The sequence below is a fragment of the Peromyscus californicus genome, unplaced genomic scaffold (assembly GCF_007827085.1).
Source record: "Peromyscus californicus insignis strain IS unplaced genomic scaffold, ASM782708v3 Scaffold_1__1_contigs__length_55948999, whole genome shotgun sequence".
Lineage (NCBI taxonomy): Eukaryota > Metazoa > Chordata > Mammalia > Rodentia > Cricetidae > Peromyscus > Peromyscus californicus.
The window spans coordinates 54,101,310-54,122,730 of NW_026294492.1; the positions used below are offsets into that span (position 1 = coordinate 54,101,310).

The 21,421-nt window shown below is 60.5% G+C and overlaps 2 protein-coding genes across 2 annotated transcripts; one reads left to right on the plus strand and one right to left on the minus strand.

Moving 5' to 3' along the window:
* Positions 1 to 2,460: 2,460 nt before the first annotated feature.
* On the plus strand, positions 2,461 to 13,599 carry Lingo3 (leucine rich repeat and Ig domain containing 3). The gene is given in 3 exon segments (XM_052747100.1): positions 2,461 to 2,539; positions 10,382 to 11,570; positions 11,572 to 13,599. Coding segments are annotated over 2 exon segments (1,773 nt in total). The 5' UTR covers positions 2,461 to 2,539; positions 10,382 to 10,427; the 3' UTR covers positions 12,202 to 13,599.
* A 4,206-nt stretch (positions 13,600 to 17,805) lies between these two features.
* Positions 17,806 to 20,480, minus strand: Oaz1 (ornithine decarboxylase antizyme 1). Its single transcript, XM_052747117.1, is given in 6 exon segments — positions 17,806 to 18,227; positions 18,300 to 18,385; positions 18,456 to 18,628; positions 18,708 to 18,794; positions 18,796 to 18,853; positions 20,256 to 20,480. Coding segments are annotated over 6 exon segments (684 nt in total). The 5' UTR covers positions 20,402 to 20,480; the 3' UTR covers positions 17,806 to 18,093.
* Between the last annotated feature and the right edge of the window lie 941 nt (positions 20,481 to 21,421).

The window sequence follows — 21,421 nt, forward strand, 5'->3', positions numbered from 1 at the left end:
CTTGGCAACCAGGTGCTCACCGCCCCACTGCCTGGAAGGCTGTGACCCTCCCGCAGCTCTCCCACGCAGCCTCCCCACGGAGGCGGCTCTGAGGAGCTACGGGGTGGGGGTGGGGGAGCCTGCAGGGGATGCTGGGCTCAGAGAGGCCAGGAGACATCCCACCGTCACACAGCAGCTGGGCCTGGGGACTACTTCACACCCACCACCCCATCCCAGGGGCACCACAGACCTCACACGCACGTCTAGTGTCTATTAAGTACTGGCGGTATGGACTGCTCAAGCGCATCTCTGTCCTCAGCTGACTCCTACGGGGGACAGGAAGGGACACACTGGCTGGGGGGGGGGGGGGAGCAGAGAATGCCCTGGTCTTCAGAAACCCCACAATCTCCCTCCTCAGACCACCCCGATCCAGCTCTCCAGCACCCATGTCGCTAGTTCAACGGAGAGTCTACGGGCCGCCAAATGCATGCAGGGAGGCCGGGCTGCAGGGGGAAGGGGGGAGGGCAGACATAAATAGGATGAATGAGTAGATTATAGGATATCTTAGGAAATTGCAGGGAGGCTGGGAACGGGGGACAGAAGGCAGCCGGGTGGGGATGTGAGTCAGGAGGAAGCAGGGGTGGGTGGGGCAGACGGCTGAGGACGGCGCTCTGCTAGGCACTGGAACAGCATGTGCAAAGGTCCTGAGGTGGGAGCCAGTCCCCCCTCCACCATGGTCTCTCCCTGCTCTCTCTCAAGGCCAGAGCAGCAAGAGGAAGCTGGATAGAGCCGCTAAGAGCCCTGGGGTCCGTCCCGTCCCCTGTCATTAAAGCTGCAGTCTGCACACTAGGCAGGAGCTCCCAGATCCTCAGAGGTGAGTGCTAAGCCTGGACTCAGACAAGATGGGCAGGACCTGGAATGGGGTCCAGGCAGTCAGCCGTGGCCCTGATCCCGCTTAGATCCACCCTAACTTCGACTGTAGCGCTCCGCATCCATGGAAAGTCCAGTATACCATGTAGCTTTGTACACAGTAGGCACTCAACAAATTCCTCCCCTGGGAGTTCCCACAATCAGGTTGTCACGACCTCAGAGACTCCGAGAAGGGGCGCAGCCTGCCTGGGGTCCCACAGCGTATCAGTACACAGACAGGGCCAGCCCGATGTGGAGTTGGGGGCCTGTCTCCAAGGATATTTGGGGTCGCTTTTTTTTTGCCTGGCTTGGAAGGGAGCTTCCCAACCGTGACTCGGGAAGGGACCTGGTCCACGGTCTCCCAGGATGCAGTTTCTGGGCCTCTGGCCAACGTGACGGTCTGGGAATGGAGCCCACTTGAGTCACAGGTGGCGGAGCCAACGCCAGGCTGCTACTGAACCGATGGAGGACACAGAGGGCGGACACGGTTTGGGGGGGCGGACAGGGCAGGACAGGCCCCCGGCTCCCTGCAGCTAGGCCCATAGGTCACCCCTCACTGGAGCTGAGCCTCCAGCACTCGCCTCCCTACAGCGAGGACTGAGCCAGACGCGGCCAGCTCCGCGCCCCCAGGATGGATGCTCACGGGGCCTCTGCTCTGAGGGACTGCCAGCCACTGTCTCCCCTCTCACACCCTCCATCCTGGACCCCTGGCCTGAACCCCCAACTGGGGCGGTCCACATCCCAACTCCTGTTCCCACGGGGGAGCCCCGGGTTCCCAGCCTGGGGGGGGGTTCCTCCAGCTGAGGCCGCTGCTGGTGCGGTGAGGCCTCTCATGAGCAGGGACAGGCACACTCACCTCTGTTTTGAAAGATTTATTTTTAACTCTGTGTGTGCATGTGGGAACCCACAAACCAGAAGGGGGCGTCGGGTCCCTGAGGCTGGAGTTACAGCGGGTTGTGAGCTTCGCTGTGGGTGCTGGGAACCGAACCCGGGTCCTCTGAGAAGGCAGCCCATGCTTTCGCCTCTGAGCCATCTCTCTGGCTCCCCCTCTTATCTCGGGGTTCTCTTCATGTTTCCCCTGTGTAGTGGATGCGCCCATCTACCTCCACCAGGCTGTGTGCTGAGGAGCACAGCGAGGGAGGGGAGCACGGTGGGGCGCAGAGTCGGGGTGGCGGTGCGGTGCCGGGTGGAGGAAGGCAGGCAGGGGCGCAGCGGGGACTGAGGAGCAAGGCCAACCAGGCAGGTGTGCGGTGCGGTGCAGACGGTGGAGGCCTGGCCTGGGAGGGAGGGGACAGTGGAGGGGTTGGCGCTTTCCAGAAGGTTCCAGCGGGACAGCCTGCCGTATCTGGGGAGCCCCCAAGCATTTCCCGGAACTCAGTGTCTGCGGAGGCCCGTAGGACCGGGAGGTGCCAGGCACTCGGGGTGCCTGGGGGCTGAGTCCCCATCTGCCCCGGACCTGCTCCAACACGTGTCGCGCGCGCGCCCCTTGCAGCCCGCGCGCTCCCTGACCATGCGCACGGGGATGCGCGGCGGGGACGCGCACGACGGAGCCCGGGAGGCGGTGGTGGCGGCGGCGGCGGCGGCGGCGGCGGCGGCGGCTCGTGGCGGCTCCGAGCGGCCCCCGCGCCCTGTCCGAGGCGGAGCCGCCCAGGTGAGTGGCACCGCGGCAGTCCGGGGACCCCCCCTTCGGACCCCCCTCGCGCGCTCCCCTCCAGCCCCTCTGCGCCCCCGGGAAACTTCAGGGTTCTCTCCGCCTCCGGGAATGCAGAGTCGAGGGGATTGAGGGGTTCAGCGCCGGGAGCACCCCGGGGAACGGCGGAATGGGGATGCGCACTGCGGCAGGGGGACACCCGGGATGGAGCCGCGGCTTGGCGCCCTGCGATCCCCCGCCAGCCAGTGCGGGGCGATGCGCGCGAGATGAATTGGGGGGGGGGGTCTGCACGCGAGGAGTCGCGCGTGTTTGGGGTCCCGTTCCCGTAGGGAGGGACTGGGAGGCTAGACGGACCCCACACACGCTCTGCAGGCCTGTGTCCCGGGAGCAGCCAGGGTGGTGGGGGCGTCTGTCCATCCCATCCCAGAGGCCAGGCCTGGCGTCCCCTGGGTCCTGGGGCCTGGCCAGGGAGGCCCCTGGGCCCCATTCAACAAGTTGGGAGACGCAGAGCTTGGGTTCCAGTTGGACACGGGTGCGTGTTCCCACCCCAGCTCCAGAGTGAGGGCTCCCAACGCCGGAGTCCCTAAGACACAGGTGTCCCTCCTCCCGGTGGGGAGGACTCAGAACTTGGGGGTCTGATGCATTTGGGAATCTGTGTCGGTGCCAGGCAGCTTCTTGGTGGGGGGACCTGGAACCCAGGCCAGGCCGGAGACACCCCTCATTTCCTGGGGACACCGGGTGCCTGCCTTTGGTGGTGGGGAGGGGCTGTTGGGACTTGAACCTGGTGGAGACTTTTAGCAAGAGCAGATCTGTCAGGCTGAGGGTGACCCAAGAAGGCTCCCGGGAGGAGGCATCCGGGCTACAGAGATTGTAAGAAGGGTGTTTCGGGGTGAGAGGAGGTGGAGGGGCTCAGCTGCGAACAGCACCCCTCGGTGTCCTGAGGGTTCAAAACTCGGCCCCGGCCCCTCCGAGCTGCAGCAGCCGCTCGGATGGCGTCCGGTGACCCATGGGTGTCCCCTCCACACAGACACCCAAGTGAGGTGGGGAAAGAGGAAGAAGCACCCAGGATGGGGGTGCTCGGGGGTGGTCCCCTCAGCCTCCTGACTGCCCCTCCATCCAGGCCACCACTTCCCCCCCATGCAGCACGCATGCGCGGCGGGCCTCAGTGTTTCCATCTGTAGAGTGGGGGTGGCCGCCGCCATCCACCCCCAGATGCAGCCATGCTGTGATCGCGCCTGGAAGGGTGGGAGCACACGAGGTCCCAAAGCCGAGGTTTCTGTGCCTCTACCCACGGGGCTGTCACTCCCGGGCATCCTGAGTCACTAGCGACTCACCAGGTAGGAAGCCTTTTAGCAGAACTTCCCAGCAACCTTCGGGGTGGGGGGCGGGCAGCCGGGGTGAGCCGCCCACTACCTCCCCTGTCAGTCTTGAGCCTTGAGAACCCTGAGGAGTTGGGGTTTGGCAGAAACAGAGCTGGGGTTCGCTCTGACCCCCAGACTCGTCTCCCCACTTCCCCGAGTGCTGCCATTTCTGCTCTGCGGGCGAGCGGGCACAGCACATACCAGGGGCTAAGTGTTCCCAAGTCTGGAACCTTCCTCTCCTTCCCTGCTGCTGTGGGTGGTGGGGAGTCCACTGCGCCCCTCAGGCACACGCTACTAAAGAAATTGGGTCAGGAGGCCCCCCTGCCCCCCAAGACAGCGGACAGGGACGCATGGCAGATGGGAGGTTAATTAGGGCTTTAATGAATTGTCGTGGATTGAAAGCCCCAGGAGAACCTAGATCTAGGACGGAAGAGCGGACCAGCCCTGGAGGTGGGGGGCTGGGAGAGTCCCCAAAAGTGCACTCAGAGTGCTCGTGGGAGTGTGCCGGGCCGGTCCCCACCCCACTTTATCCCTGTACTCTTATTGTGGTGGGGGGACCCAGGGGTGACAGACAGGAGCCACCACAGAGATGCATGCTTTCCCAACAGGCCTCAGTGTTTTGTGGCCTAAGAGGGGACAAGGGACCTGGGATCCCCCAGCACACTCTGCCTCCCCGTGGACTGAACACTTCTCTGTCAAATCCCCCCACCCCGCCGGCCCCCAGAATCTGTACTCAGAGAGAGTGGGGGGCTGGGAGGAGCGGCCTCTGCTCCTGGGGGGCCTGGAGCAGGTCCCCACAGCCTGGCGTGGCAGAGCACGTCAGACCCCAGGGCGGGCAGCACCTTCGTCCCCCAGCAACAGAACCTGCCGGGCTGCCGGGAACCCACATGCCACTCCCTCCTCCAAAGCACGGTGGCCCTGGGTAAGAGTCCCCCAGGCTGCCGGAAGAAGCCACCCCCTCCTCAGACCCGGGCAGGGGAGGCGGCCCAGAGAGCCCCGGTCCCCAGTCTCAGTGTCTGGAGGCCTGCATCCCTTGGCTCCTGGCCCCGTCCCCCCTCTGAGAACCCATGTCACAGAATCTTCACATCTTTCTGACCGTCTCCCCCTGACCGTCTCGAGGTGACCCTGGGCCACAGTGACCCCGGACGGTTCTCAGCCTGGGCCCACCGGCAGCGTCCTGACTGCACACAGAAGGTGACCGGTCCCCGGGCCTCAGGAGGGTCCCATTTCCACAAAGACTGAGAACAGCGCCAGGCATACAGTAGGCATCCACTAAATGCTCGTTGAATGAGTGAGTTGGAGATCTGCACGCCTGATCCAGGCAGCACCTGGTGGAAACTTCTAGAAGCAGGCCAGTCTGTGGAGCAGCTGCTAGGCCGCGTTTTCCTTCACACCGCAGCCCAGGGGCTCTGCTTGGTTTCCAGCAAAATGGGAAACTGAGGCTCAAGAGAGATGAAGGTCTCGCTTGAACCACAGGGACGTGGTTGCAGACCCCTGGCGCTGGGTGTCGGGACTCTGTGTGTGCATGTGTGAACACACGTGTGGCCGTCGGAGGACGATTGGCTGGGTTGGTATCACTCCCTTCCACCGCGTGGGTCCGGGATGGAACTCAGGCCTCCAGGCGGAGTTCTGACCGGCCGTTCTCTTGCTGGGCGTTCCTCCGTGGCTCCCTATTGGCCAGGCACTGAGTGCCTGGGGATCCCCAGTCCTCCTGGGCACAGTACAGGGGTGACCCGGTCCCAGGTGCCGCCCTTCCCTGGCCTCAGATTCACCTCCTTCCGGAAGGTTTTCCAAACCTTCAGCTGATTTCTGTGTTCCGATTTTTTCTGTCCGTTCACCCTCATTGGTCGCAGGGACAGGACGCAGCCAGCCACCAAGTGTGGGTCTCGATGGCAGGAAATGCCCGGAGACAGGACATAGATCTGTGGACACCCCGGGGCTGGAGCCGGCGTACCTTTGGGGTGACGGTGGCTTGGGTGAGAGGGTTTGTCATATGTACTGAGAGGCCCTGGGGTCCGCTGGAAACCGTGGGGCTCCAGGAAGGACAGTGACGGGGCAGCCGGACCCTGCAGCCGGCCCAGGCTCCCAGGCCCTGCCGAGGCCGCTGCAGTGGCTTCTCATGCATATTAATGACTCGTGTCCTTGAAGCCTTAGGCTGGGCTCTCCCCTGCACAGGGGTCCACACCGGGCTTGTCAGACCCCCTAAGCCCCGCGAAGGCAATTTCAAGGGTGGCTGCATGAGACAGTCCAGGCAGCCTGGCGTCCAGGCTTCCACCGTGGGGCGGGGGTGAGAGAGGTCCACAGGGCAGCTGTCTGCTCCTCTTGTCTGGAGCAGAGCCTCACAGGGACCTTTGGGGACAAAACTATCCCTTTGTTTATCCTTTATTTTTGCAGTGTTAGGAATGGAAGCCACATCTCTCACATGCTAGACCAATGCCCCGCCCATGACCACGCCCCCAGCCCCTCACTGGGGGATTCTAAGCGGGGCTCCACCCCTGAGCCACACTCCAGCCCTGTTTTACATTTTTTAAATTAAATTTATTTATTTATTCATTCATTCATTTATTTATTTATTTTAGTTTTTCGAGACAGGATTTCTCTATGTTGTCCTGGAACTCACTCTGTAGCCCAGGCTGGCCTTGAACTCACAGAGATCCGCCTGCCTCTGCCTCCCTGAGTGCTAGGATTAAAGGCGTGTGCCACCACTGCCTGATATACATTTTAGTTTTTAACTTATTTGGGTTTGGAGGGTATGGGTTTTGTGGTTTTTTTGGTTTTGGTTTTGGTTTTTGAAACATGGTTTCTCTGTGTAGCCCTGACTGCCCTGGATCTCACTCTGTAGACCAGGCTGGCCTCGAACTCACAGAGATCTTTCTGCCTCTGCCTCCCGAGTGCTGGGGTTAAGGAAATGTACCGCCATGCTTGGTTAATTTTTTCTTCAGATTTATTTATTTATTTTATATGTACGGAATGTTACCTGAGTGTCTGACTGCATCACACGTGTGCAGTGTCCCAGGAAACCAGAAGAGGGCGCTGGGCCCCCTGGAAACGGAGTTACAGGGGTTGTGAGCCCCGACATGGGTGCTGGAACCCGAACCCTGCAGAGCATTCGGAACTCTAATCACTGAACCATCTCCCCAGCCACTTTCCCCTTTTTTATTTTGATAGCGGGTCTCACTAAGTTGAAGGTTGTCCTGAAATTCACAATCCTCCTGCCTCAGCTTCTGGGGCACTGGGAGAGCAGGTGTGTGACACGGCCCCCAGTGGGTTTGGGGTATCTTTTTATTTTTAGTTTTTTACAGAGCTGTGAGCACCTGGTGGGGTGTCTGTGGGGGCTGAGCGAAGCACCCCCTTTCCTGCCTGTGTGAGGGTGGAGTCAGGACAGCTGAAGTCACCAGGTGTGAGACTGGGGTGTGAGGAGATGGGCCTCTGTCCCTGCGGTGGGACTCGGGGGAACCCGGGGTGATGCACACAGGACAAAAGATGACCATTTAGCGGGTCCTACTGCCTCACACTTGTCAACACTTGGGAGACTGAGGCAGGAGGATTGCTGACACTGTGAGGCCTGCTGGGGCTGTAGTGTCTCAGAATCCACAGCAAGAACACAAAAAGGTGAGACACTCCAGGCGGGACCAGGACCTAGAGAGATGGCTCTGTGGGCGTCTCTCCCCGAAGGCCACACGCGGCGAAAGGACCCCCAGACCACGATCTCGGCACAAAGGAGATTTATTTGCCGCACAGGGACAGAGGGCAGGGATCGGGGACACAGGAGATAGGGATGAGGGAGAAGGGGAAGGGGACAAGGGACAGGAAGGGGTATTTGTCCCCGAGGACAGAGGAGCGCCTCTGGATAGAGGAGACGGTGGCCCGTAGGAAACCGGTGGTTTATAAAGGCCCAGGGGGAACTCCGTGTGAGGCTGAGTGCTCTGTACTGACCGGCATGTTGATGGGGGGGCTTCTGACGGCTGGATGATTGCAACACGTTGAAGCTGGACTTTCTAGTCAGTCTCAGGAGGAGGAAGTGGCCACATGAGGGACTAGACCGCGGTGGCTGGATTTAGGGACGGAACCCAACGGTTGAGCAAGGAGGGGGAATGGAGGTGGGGGCACGGCCTGCCAGAGCCATGCTCGCCCGCTCTAGGGGGCTAGTGAGCCCCACATCCTCTCTGCACCCCACGACCCCACTTCCCAGTGCCCTAGACCCCCTCGCCCGGCCTTCTCCAACATCAGGGACCTCAGCCCAGAGGCCCGGGACCCAGTGGCAGGAGCCACCCTGGAATTCCAATTCCCCGCTGCCATCAGGGACCAGGGGTCCGCAGCCTTCGCCCCGCAGTGTGCTCAGGGTCTCAGAGGCTCAGAGAGGGTTTACCCTTGCCTGGGGCGTCCAGCGTCCTCACCTGAGGGCAAGGAGACAGGGAGGGGATTCGGGCACCTGTGACTCCACTCCCCCACCTCAGCAAAGGCCCAGAGAGGGCAAGTAAGTTCCTTCAGGCATACAGCAACGAGGGGCAGGGTCCGAGGTGGAGGGCTGACAGTCGCCTCAGATAGCTGCCCCCTCCCCCACCCCACCCCCCGAGGATTTTCTAACCCACCCGCAGAGGAGATGACAGGGCCAGGCCTGCCAGGAGAGGTTAGAGTTGAAAAACTAGGTCACCCTCTGAGTGGCCCCCGCTGGGCTGGCTCAAGAGCTCTGTGTCCCTGCCTGGTGGAGTAATTATAGCGAGAACACTTGCCAGTGCCCCGGAGGGATCTGGTGGCCGAGCTTTGACAAGCCGGGGTCAGAGAGGGTGCAGGGGCCACAGGGCTCGCACAGGGAGGCTGTGCTTCGGTGGCGGTGACCAGAGACTCCAGCCCTGCCAGTCCGTGCCTCTGTCTCGCAGAACTAGAGGTTCTTTCCTGAGCCCAGCTACTTGTGGGCCGAAACACAGAGTGTTCGGTGTTCAGACCACCCTGGGTCACCCGAGGCCCCAGCTCAAAAAACCACACACCCGTGAGGGGTTCACGGAGTGAGCCCTGCTGTGGCTTGCAGAAGGCTGTGTGTGAGCAGAGGGGATGGGGATGGCTCAGTCATGAAGGGCTTGTCACACGAGCCAGGAGACCTGAGTTCAAATCCCCACCACCCACATGCGAAGCTGCCACAAGGGCACACTTCTGCATCTCAGCTGACTGACACATATGTAGGAGGATCCTTAGGGCTCATGGCTGGACAGCCTAACCCAGGCAGCAGACTTCGGGTCCCACTGAGAGACACAGTCTCAAAACACAAAATGGAGAATGAATGCAGAGGCCTGCATCCTACTCTGGGCTCCACATCTGTGACCAAACACCGGGAGAGACAGCAGGGAAGGCAGGATTCCAGGCGGGGCTCCACCCTGACCACGCCCCCAGCCCCTCACTGGGGATTCCAGGCGGGGCTCCACCCTGACCACGCCCCCAGCCCCTCACTGGGGGATTCCAGGCAGGGGCTCCACCCTGACCACGCCCCCAGCCCCTCACTGGGGGATTCCAGGCAGGGGCTCTCCTCCGCACCTGTGCCTTCCAGTCTCTGTACTCACAAGCCAGGCGTACTCAGTCTGTGAACACTGAGAAGACAGGCAGGCTGACACAGACCGAGAGGTCTTGCCTGGGGGGCTTCAGCTGCTAACATGCTATAAATAGCTGCCTGGCAGATGGAAAACCATGTTGCAAAAGAGGCCAGGCAGCCCAGTCCAGCTGTCCCTCCCCCACCCCGGACCCCTAGGTCTGGGCTGTAGTCAGGCTGCCTGGGGAAACCCTGGTCCAGCCTAGCCAGGCAGGCACTGCAGGAAGTCTCAGCATCCTGCCCACTCTGGCCCTCCGTCCACACCTGGAGTCAGGGCCATCCTAGAGTACCTGACTCCTAGAGCATCCCACAGCCATGGGGGTCACCATAAGTCACCAACTGGGTGTCCTTGGCGGGAGATGTCCTCTGTCACAGTTCCAGGGTGTCCACTAGGCCTGGCATACTCCGTCCCTCCAAGGCCCTGGGCAGGGTCCTTCCTGTCTTTCTTAGGTTCTCAGGCTCAGGTATCACTCAGCCGTGCCTCCATCTTCAAGGTTAGCCTGGGCTACACAGTGAGCTTGAGGCCAGCCTGCGCTACAAGAGAGCTTGTTTTTAACCTCATCCACGTGTTCTGGGTGCTGCCCGGGGTCCTACTGAGTGGGCTTTAGGAGCTGGTCTTTCACTGAGCACAGCGTCCTCAGTGGCCCTGCAGGCGGCGTGCGTCAGAGCCTTACTCCCTTTCCTGGCCGAGTCATGCTCCGGTGTGGATGGCCCATGCTATGTTTCTGCCGTCTGTCCGTGGGCCATGGGCTTCTGTCACGTGTACTGTCACCGTGGGTATCCGTGGGGAGATTTCCTGAGTGTGCAGTCGTGGGTCAGCGTCTCTGGGTGTGTCTGGCTGGGATTAGAATTGCCCAAGTGCCATGGATAATGATGTCACGCTCCCCTTTCCCACTCCAGGTGTCCTGGACGATGCTGGCGCGGCCCTAGGCCCAGACCCTACACCATGACCTGCTGGCTGCCTATGCTGGGCCTGCACCTGCTGCTGCTGCCCACGGCTCCTCCCCTGGCCGCGGGCTGCCCCGCGCGCTGCGAGTGCTCTGCGTCCACCCGGACCGTGGCCTGCGGACGCCGCCGGCTGACCGCCATCCCCGACGGCATCCCGGCCGAGACGCGCCTCCTGGAGCTCAACCGCAACCGCATCCGCTGCCTGAACCCCGGGGACCTGGCCTCGCTGCCCACCCTAGAGGAGCTGGACCTCAACCACAACGTGATCGCCCACGTGGAGCCCGGGGCCTTCGCCAACCTGCCCCGCCTGCGCATCCTGCGTCTCCGTGGCAACCAGCTGAAGCTCATCCCGCCCGGCGTGTTCACGCACCTGGACAGCCTCACGCTGCTGGACCTGAGCGAGAACAAGCTGGTCATCCTGCTGGATTTCAGCTTCCAGGACCTGCGCAGCCTGCAGCGGCTGGAGGTGGGCGACAATGACCTGGTGTTCATCTCCCGCAGGGCCTTCGCGGGGCTGCTGGGGCTGGCCGAGCTCACCCTGGAGCGCTGCAACCTCACCTCTCTGTCCCCGGAGTCGCTGGGCCACCTGCGGGGCCTGGGCGCCCTGCGCCTGCGCCACCTGGCCATCGCCGCCCTGGAGGACCAGAACTTCCAGAAGCTCCCGGGCCTGTCGCACCTGGAGATCGACAACTGGCCGCTGCTGGAGGAGGTGGCCCCGGGCAGCCTGCGCGGGCTGAACCTCACGTCGCTGTCCATCACGCACACCAACATCACGGCCGTGCCGGCCGCCGCGCTGCGACAGCAGGCCCACCTCACGTGCCTCAACCTGTCGCACAACCCCATCAGCACCGTGCCGCGGGGCTCCTTCCGGGACCTGGTGCGGCTGCGCGAGCTGCACCTGGCGGGCGCCCTGCTGGCTGTCATCGAGCCGCAGGCCTTCGTGGGGCTGCGGCAGATCCGCCTGCTCAACCTCTCGGACAACCTGCTGTCCACGCTGGAGGAGAACACGTTCCACTCGGTGAACACGCTCGAGACGCTGCGCGTGGACGGCAACCCGCTGGCCTGCGACTGCCGCCTGCTGTGGATCGTGCAGAGGCGGAAGACCCTGAACTTCGACGGCAGGCTCCCGGCCTGCGCCACCCCCCGCCGAGGTGCGCGGCGACGCGCTGCACATCCTCCCGGACTCGGTGCTCTTTGAGTACTTCGTGTGTCGCAAGCCCAAGATCCGGGAGAGGCGGCTGCAGCACGTGACGGCCACCGAGGGGGACGACGTGCGCTTCCTGTGCCGGGCCGAGGGCGAGCCCGTGCCCACGGTGGTCTGGGTGACGCCCCAGCACCACACGGTGACGGCTGCCAGCCGGGGCCGGGCACGCGTGCTGCCCGGGGGCACGCTGGCCCTGGCGGACACGCGGCCCCAGGACAGCGGCACCTACACGTGCGTGGCCAGCAACGCCGGAGGAAATGACACATATTTCGCCACCTTGACCGTCCAGCCGGCCGCCAACCGGACCCAGGGCGATGGGCACAACGAGACGCAGGTGGGCGTCCGGTTCCCGCTGGACCTGACCACCATCCTGGTGTCCACCGCCATGGGGTGCATCACCTTCCTGGGCGTGGTCCTCTTCTGCTTCCTGCTGCTCTTCGTGTGGAGCCGCGGCCGAGGGCAGCACAAGAATAACTTCTCCGTGGAATATTCCTTCCGCAAGGTGGACGGTCCGACGGCCGCGGCCGGCCAGGGTGGCGCACGCAAGTTCAACATGAAGATGATCTGAGCCGACCCCACGGTGGGCTGGTGGGGGAACCTCTCAGCCTCCATCTAGTCCCAGATAATCTCCACCTATGCATATTTTCTCCAGGGGCAAGCATGGAGGCAGAACGTCCTCGTTTTTGTAGACATCTACGGGACTGGTTTGAGCAGATCACACCTTTTGCAGTTCCTGAAGTGTTTTCTAGCGGTTTCAGCCTGTCTTTTCCGCCCTCTGCTGTGGCTGCTGTGCTGGGACCCCAAGTGGCTGGGGACACTCAGGGTCCGAGGTTCCCTAGGCAGGTGCAGGCTGTGGGGGCAAAGTCTCAGCAGTCAGGTCCCCCGATGCCTATGGTGGGAGGCCCCTGGGGACACCGGACAGGCACAGTGCTTACAGTGGGTGCCCCACTTTGGCACAGCCGGGTACACACAAGGCCCAGGGCTGCAGGGACCCTCGGAGGACAGGGTGTGCCCTGGCCCAGCTCCTGTTCACCACTACTTGGCCAACAGCCAACCCAGGGCTCCCCCAGGCCCTGCTGAGTGGCTCAGAGTCACTGAGGGAGCCCTATCCCCCACCAGGAACTTCCACCTGCCAGGAGAAGCCATGTCCCCATGTCCTCTACAGGTACCTCCGCCCTGCCTAGCTGTCCTGGACATCTGCTTGCAGGAGGAGTGCCTCTAGACAGCCATATCCACTTTGCCACTCACTCGGCAGATGTGGTCGCCTGTGGCCGGTGAGCAGCAGGGGCTGAGACATCAGAACCGGTACCCTATCCCAACCAGGCTTCTCCCGGTGTCCACCTCTGCCCCTGCGGTTAGAGCACTGTTGAGGGAGGGGACCTGGGGTAAGACAGACTGCAGCTCTCCTCCTGCCCAGCTGTGGCAGCTGTGGTCATCTGGGCACCTCGGTGTCTTCCGTTACAGATCTGAGCGGGCAGCGTTTGCCCTGTGTGCTGAGGCCAGGCCTCGCAGAGCCCTCCTGATTGTGTCCAGAGAGAAAGGCAAGTCCATGCAATCGAAGCCTCAGACCAAGCGTGGCTGGTCTGAACTTGGCTGGGAACATGTTGGGACCCTTTGGCCTTGCCGTTCCCAACCTTTGCATCACACACAAACTGGTCCACAGGACACCCGTGACTGGGCAGAATGGCATTTCTAGACTCCACCCCTGAGCCGGACAGGACTGACCCCTTTAGTCCTGGAGCAGCCTCTTAGCCCGTTGCCATGGCAACCCTGAGGGCCCTCAAAACAACCACCAACGAAATCCAAGTGCCTTTAGAGTCATTAAAAGACAAGGAGGGGTACATTCGGCAGGGTTAGGGGTCACAAAATGTCAGTGCGTTACACTGGGGTTCCCCACTCCCAACCTCTATCCTCACCCCGCTGTGTTTGACTGAAACCCAATAAAACAAAATGATTTAATACAAAAGTCAGGTTTTTATTATTATTCCCATGTGGGCGTGGGAGACAGTGTGGCCGGGTCCCTCCCTCAAGGTTGGGAAGCTAGGTGGCTCTGGCTGCAAGGGTGACCCAGGAGAGAAGCTGGAGTTGGCAGAGACCACTGTGGTCAACCCAGCCCTGGGGAGGTGGATCAGGGGTTCAAGGTCAGCCTTAGGTACATAACAAACTGGAGGCTGAACCGTCAGAGACCTCAGGGCTGAGGCTGGGGCTCTTCACCTACCTCACCTCAGACAAATGGCGTCAGCAGCAGCTATGGGTTGTGGGGTAGTGCTCTTGTACACCGTAAAGATTAGTTACTCCTATTGGTTTAATAAAATGCTGACTGGCCAGTAGCCAGGCAGGAAGTGTAGGCCGGGTGACCAGACTAGGAGAATTCTGGGAAGAGGAAGGGCAGAGTCAATCGCCAGACAGACAGAGGAAGCAGGACGAGAATAGAAATATGGGTTGATTTAAGTGTAAGAGTTAGTTAGTAATAAGCCTGAGCTACTGGCCCAGCATTTACAAGTAATACTAAGCCTCTGAGTCAATTATCTGGGAAGCAGCTGCTGGATATTCGGGAACTGGTGGGCAGGACAGAAACTTCGGATAACAGCCGTGGGACACGTCTGTCATCTCAGCAGAAGCTTCAGGAGCTCACGGGCAGGTGGGCTACAAGAGACGGTTTCAAAATAAAAGTGAATATAAGTTGGAAAAGTGTAGGTGGCCGTGGTAGAATGTGGGAGACAGGATGTGGGAGATACCCTTACCGTGGACAGAGGGACAGCGATTCTCCTGTGGCCACGCAGCAGGGCAGAACAGGGCTGGGAGAGTTCTCTGGCAGACAACCCACAAGCTCTGTAGTTGGACAGAGGCACCAAGGACTTCCTAGGTGGCCCCACCAAGGAGAATATGAGCCTCAGAAAAGGGAAGGCCGCAGGATGCACTGCCTCCTGCAGTTTCCCCTAATGAGCAGTCTCCACAGCTCTTGGCTCTGAGACACTAGGCTGTCTTTTTATAATTTATTCTTTTGGGGGTTTTTGTTTTTGGAAACAGGGTTTCTCTGTGCAGCCCTGGCCATCCTGGAACTCACTCTGTAGCCCAGGCTGGCCTCGAACTCTGAGATCCACCTGCCTCTGCCTCCCAAGCGCTGGGATTAAAGGTGTGCTCCACCATCACCGGGCTTTATTCTTTATTTTTAAACAGAAACTCATGTAGCCATATAGCTGAGGATGACCTTGAACTTGGGATTCTTCTACCTCCCCCTCCTTCGTGCTGGGTGACAATCTTTGCACCTCCCTTACCCTGCCCCAGGGCTTACTCACTTCAGGGTCTCAACTCCTGGCTTCTGTCTCCACACCATCCCATCCTTGAGGGTGCCAGAGGTGAGGGGTGGCCCTGGGGCGGCCCCGCCCCATCCTAGGCCTGGCCTAACAGCTGTCCATGTATTCCTATCCACTGGGGTCTGACACTTTCCCTTGTCAAGGGGACCTGGCTTTGGGGCCGAGTTCTTCGGGACTAGGCCCTGTGTGGACAGTGGCTCATCTCTGTTTCCTCCCGATGTCCTCTGGGCTGGACATTATCCCTGTCCCAGACCTGGACTGGGTGATTCCTAGTGTCCTGAAGATGATTGCACTATTTCCTAGGGGAGAAAGAAATAAGTCCAGGGAAAGCAAGCGGCCCACGATGACCACAGAGCACCATTAAGGTGGGGTCACCTCCATCTCAGGGGGTCCCTGGAGCAAAGAACTGCATCAGTCTCCTCAAAAGGCACCCTAGCTGTGCACATGCTCTGCCTACATGTGCCCCCAAATCCCCATAACAGCAAGAGTAACTCCAGCCACGCACTGTGGGGGCGGCTACCCGGGCCCAGGAAGAAGCCACAACCCAGAGGCCCCATATAGGGCATTTATGGTCCAAACAAGAAGAAAACATGGGGGCGGGGGGTGGAATCTGTGGATAGTATATGGAGTGAGTAGAAAATTTCTTAATAAAGAAAAATGAAAAAAAAAGAAAACATGTTCCCAAACTGTTATTCCAGCTACTTAGGAGACTGAGGTAAGATTACTTCAAGGCCAACTTGTATGTTATGAGATAGGCCTGGCTCGAGGGTGGATGCCCTGCCTAGAATCACCCAGGCTGAGGGTGTGGTCAGTGGCAAGTAGTTGCCTAGCATGTGAAACCCTCAGTCCATCCTTGGCAGGAGGGAGGCACGGGCTGGAGGGAAAGCTCAGCGGCTAAGAGCATGCATGGCTTTGCAGGATCTGAGTTTGGCCCAGCACCCATGTTGGCTGGCTTACAATGGCCTGTGACTCCAGCTCCTCCAGAGGATCCAATGCCCGGGGTCCCCTCAGGCAACCCCCCATACATGGCACACATGTACTTGCATACAAAACTCAAAACCTTCAAAGTTGCCAGGCATGGTGGCATCCACCTTTAACCCCTGTACTTGAGAGGCAGAGGCTAGAGGATCTTTGTGGCCAGCCAGTTACACAGAGATGCTGTCTCAAGAGGGAGGAGGGAGACGGAGGGGAAGAAACGAGTGCCAGGGTCTCTGCCTTGCTGGGAGACCCGCTGTCTGGCTAACATCGCTTGGCTCCGCGTGCTGTTAACCCCTACACACACGAACTGTTTACCTCAGCAAAGCTACCGGCACACCTGTGAGTACATCCTTCTAGGGGAGTGACTGTCTCCCCCTCCCAAGTGTTCCCGGATAGAAGGGGGTGTCAGGCTCCCGTGGCACTTCTGCTATAGAGACTATGCTTAGCCTTTTTTCTAGTCTGGCTGTGTAGACCAGACCAGCTTGTAACCCAAATCTTCCCGTCCCAGCCCTCTGGGGACTAGGATGACAGGTGTGGCCTTGTTACGGTTTCCTAGGGAGGCCATGGTCAGGGAGAGCTGGCCACAGGCAAACGGGGAGCCTCGAGCCTAACCTGTCCCAAAAGGCCTGGGCTCTCAGGTCCTCATCAGGTAACAACTCACCCCAACATCATAATCTGACTGGTGGTTCCCAGCTGAGTTCCTGAGACCTTGAAAGCTCAAGAAACTGCTCTTGGTGGTCCAGTGGGACATGTGACCCCCAAGATCCCTGAGGGGGGTCCCTGTCATCAGCTGAGTCTACCAGGGTCCCCAGGCAAACCATACATTGCTACTAGGTCAAAAAACAAGACAACCTGGGGTAGTGGCACAAGCCAGTCACCCCAGCCCTCATGAGCAGGAAGAGCATGAATTCTAGGACACCCTGGCTACATAGGGAGCTCAAGGCTAGCCTGGGCTATGAAATACCTACCTGAAAGACAGAACAAAGGAGCTATGCTGCTGGCCAGAGGGATCAGGTCTCCATGAGGGTAGGCAGCCATTTATGTGACTGGACAGCATGTGTAACCCCACAGCACCCCCATGTGCCCAGGAGAGGAAGATGCTCCAAAATGGTTGACGCCTGGAACTTGGGACTGCCTGGCCACTGGGACCTAACCTTCCTCCCAGCTAGATACACACAAACCCTCAACACAGACCCCACCTGAGGCCAAGTTCTCCTGGTCTACCCATCGCCCCGCCCCCCAAGGCTGAGCTCCACGAGAGCAGGCCTATACAGAGTAAGCACGCAGTAGCCTAAAATGACTAGTCTCAACTCGGGCCCCTTCTTGGACACACACACACACACACACACCCCTCAGTCCCGTCCACTAGTCTCCCAGACGCACCATGGCATCAGGTGGTGAAGGGGCTTACACAGCAGAGGTCAGGGGTCCTTTCCTGCTCACACCACCCACATTCAACCTTGCTGGGTCCTTGAGCCCACCACAAACACCAATGCTGTAACTGAAGTCCTATGTCCTACCTACAACCCAGCTCCAACCTGAGACCACTTCAGTGACAAGAGTACCCATGTCTACACCCCGGTCAGCTGAGCACACAGCTCCTGCCCAACCTGTCTCCCACACCCCACCGTGGCCAGCAGGTGACACTTCAACCCTGTGAAAGTACATCACAGCCACCTTTGGCCAGTCGCCTGGGGAGCTGTCAGATTCCACAGCTTTACAACCGTCCAGGACACCCCAGTCCTACCACCCATGTACGCAGTGGTTCAGCAGCGCCTGGAGGCCAGGACTGCAAAATCCCAGAATCCTGCCTGGTTCTGAGCCACAGCTGACAGGAGCCCAACCCAGCCCCAGAGGCAGGACACAGACACAAGACGGGTGAGCAAGATCACTTTATTGGGTTTGAGCCAGGGAGGTGACACTATCTATCTCTGCCAGGCTTCAAAGGAGGCTGCTCTAGCACAGGTCACCTGACCACCTTAAACAGCAATAAAAAAAGTAAAATAGAAACCTTTATTTAGAATTAAAGCCAACACTTGAGTATGACAAACACAGCATTCAGCTCAAAGAAGCACCCCGCTAATGGAGTGAGCGTTTATTCTGCACAATCACGACATGTGGACAAACCCAGGAGAGGGCACAGGGACACTGGGCAGGGCTGGCACCTAGTCCTCCTCGCCCGGGTCCTCTCTCTCCAGCGTGTAGACCATGAAGCAAGCATCGGGTCTCTTGGGGACGAGGGGATGCCCGGGTCTCACAATCTCAAAGCCAAGAAAGCTGAAGGTTCGGAGTAGGGCGGCTGTGGGGGACACAGGGTCAGAGCCTGGGGTGCCAGAGCTTCCCTCCCTGGGGAGCCCGCAGCAACACCCACCTCTGTCCTCACGGTTCTTAGGGAAGCAGATGAAAACGTGGTCGGCCCGGAGCTGCTCCTCCGCGAACTCCAGGAGAGCTGCGAAACTGAGGAGAGCATGTGGCCATTAGCCACCAGACCCCAGATCCCCTATAGCCCCACAGGAAAGTGGCCCACCTGTCCTTGCTGCCCTCAGGCAGAGGCCCAGCCGGGAGCTCGATGTAGAGGCCACCACCGTTCCACACCGCCCTCCAGGTGACCTGCTTGGCCTCCGTGAGCGTGGACTGGATGCTCAGGACCCTGGTCTTGTCGTTAGACGTTGGCTCCTCTGTCACATTCAGCCGCTCGTCCTGGGGGAGCAGGGCTGTCAGGATGGCCAGCTTACCGTGCAGTGGCAGGCACCGGGACGCACGCCCCACAGGTACTTACGGAGTAGAGGACGCTAGCTGAAAGACTGTGATCCCGCTGACTGTTCCCTCGCCCACCTGGGATCTTCAGGGGTGGGTGAGGGACATCAGGAGCACCACCGAGGCCCCGGACCCAGGTTACTACAGCAATGGAGGGCGACCCTAGAACTGCAGGAGACAGTGCCCAATGGCAGTAAGTGGCTGGGCTCCCCAGACTCCCCACTCCAAAGCCAATGAGGATGGTGGTCCTAGCTCACTGCCCTCACCTCTGCAGCTCTGCCCCTTCTGGAGTAAAGCAGGGCCCCATCAGGGCCTCAGGCGGTGTCATCTCGGCACTGTGGTCCACAGCAGAGAGCTGGGCTATCCTGCCCCCCATGCTGCCAAGGCAACCTCCCATACCAGGCCACCTCCTCCTCTCTAAAGCTCAGGCCCAGCCCCTCTTAAAGTCCCACTCTCCTCCTCAACCTCCACTTCACCCAACACCTCACTCAAGCTTTGGAGTCACAGAGAACCAAGTCCCCTCCCCTTCCCACTGTCACCCAATAGGACCCAGCACAGCCCATATCAGAGTCCTCAGTCACCCCAAAGCCCTGCCACCATTACCTGCGCCCTTTTCAAACTAGTCCCCATCCTGTACCCTTCAGGTGAGACCCTCCTCCATCTCACCCAAGCCACTACAGACTTCAACGCCCAAGTGGACCCAGTCCACACCCCGCCCAGAGCCAGGCTCTTCCACCAGCTCCCTCTCCTGGGACCCAGACATTCACACCCTGCCACCCCAACCGCCCACTCCACGCCCCCCAAAACCTCATCACTTTCAAGGTCCTCCCAGAACATACCCAAGTCCACCCACAGGAGAGAGATGCTCTCTGTACATCAAAAACAGAACAAATACCCCCCCCAGTCCACCCACAGTCCCCGAGTCATCAACAGGCAAACACCAGATGCGAACTAAACCCTAAATCTGGTCCCAACCTCTCCCCTAACTGCCACCCCTAAACCCACACAAGGTCCTCCCCGAAAACCCCAGACCAGATCCCAGACTCTCCCACCACGAAATGAGTCCTCAACCCAAGCATAGCTCGAGTCCCTTCCCGACAGCACCCGAGATCCGAGTCTTCTGCAGAGTCCTTCCAGGTTGGAACGGGGCCCCTGCTCTGCAGGACACACGGCCTGGCAAGCCGCGCCCTCCCGCAATCTAACCCCAGACCCTGCACCACCTGACGTCGGATCGAGTCTCCAGTCCCCTTCCCGGGTCCTCCCCAAATCGTGGGCTCCGCTCGCAGGCCCCTGAACCCGACCCCCAAGCCCGACCCCCAGTCCTCAGCCCGCGACTCCCTAACTCCGCTCGAATCGCAAACCCGCGCCGGGGCCCCGCGCCGCAGGCCCCGCCCCGCCCCGCCCCCGGCGCGATTGTGGCCGCCACAAAGGGGCGGATCTGGCGCTGACGAGACTTATCTGGCGCCCCGGGGCCCAGCCCGCTCGGGGCCTGCGCGGACCGCGCGGACCGCCGGGGCCTGCGCGGACGCCGCCGCCGGAAGCTTCGCCGCGGCGGGGGCAGGGCGCTCACCTCTCGCTGCTGCAGCCGCCGCGGCTGTGCTGACTGAGAAGCGGCATGGTGCGGCTGGCGTGGAGCGTGGCGCTGCGTTTGTCCCCTTCCTTCTCTCTGGCGAAGCAGTGGCTGTTGAGGATCCGCTGCAGGGAGGATTTCACCATCCGGCCGCTGGGGTCCGAAACCAGCAAAACCTCCGCTGCACCCTCCGCACCGCCGCCGCTGCTCGCCGTTCGCAAAATGGCGCCGGCGCCGACGCCCGCATTTATACGCGTCGTCCCCGCAGGCCACGCCCCTACACGCAGGCGTGAGCGCGACCGCGTGCGGCGGCGGAGGAACGGGGTGGGGCCGCGACGGACGCCCGGAAAAAACCAACCGCGTCCCGCCTCCTCCGGCCGCTGATTGGCGGAAGTGGAAAAACAGACGGAAGGCTCCCGTTGGTGATTGGCTGGCGCTCGGAGAATCCCGCCCTCGAGTGTTCGCGTCACTCTGCGGGAGGCAAGACAGGAAGAAGCGGACGCGTCCCGCCCCTACGAGACTCTGACTGGTCAATGTACAAAAATGGACGGAACTGGCTCCGCCGAGGATTGGTTGGAACGCCGATGAGCCCGCCCTCGAGCTTTTGTGGCGTGGGAGGGGGCGGGGCCTCGGCGAAGTCGCCGTACGCGACGCAAAGCCCCGCCCAGCCCAGCCCCCACGGCCAGGCCTCGGGGTCCTCAGCGCCACGCCAGGACCAGGAGCTGCGGGCCGCGATTGTGGCGTCTGTCACCTCCCCCGTCCCACGCCATTGTGGCCCCTTCATGCGCGGGACCCCCGCCCCAGGCTGCTTGACTGCATGAGGCTGCGCCAGGCGGCTCGCTGAGCGCCCATCCCCCTACCCGAAAGAATTACTCTGATGACCTTGTAATAATGAGTAATGACGTTCTCCACTGGGACTCCCCGTCTTCAAATTTACAATTCACAATCCAAAAGAAAATTTAGTTAGATATTAAAAAAGATTATTCCAATCTACAGAAATGTTTCAAGTCAAATTTAAGCAAAAATTTAAAAACATGTAAGCGGAAAATTTTCTCATAAACCCAGTTTGAAGGTCCTCCCACCCCCCCCCCCCCCCCCCCCCCCCCCCCCCCCCCCCCCCGTTTCATTTCTTATTTTCATGTCCTTTCTCTCTTTCTTCCCCACTC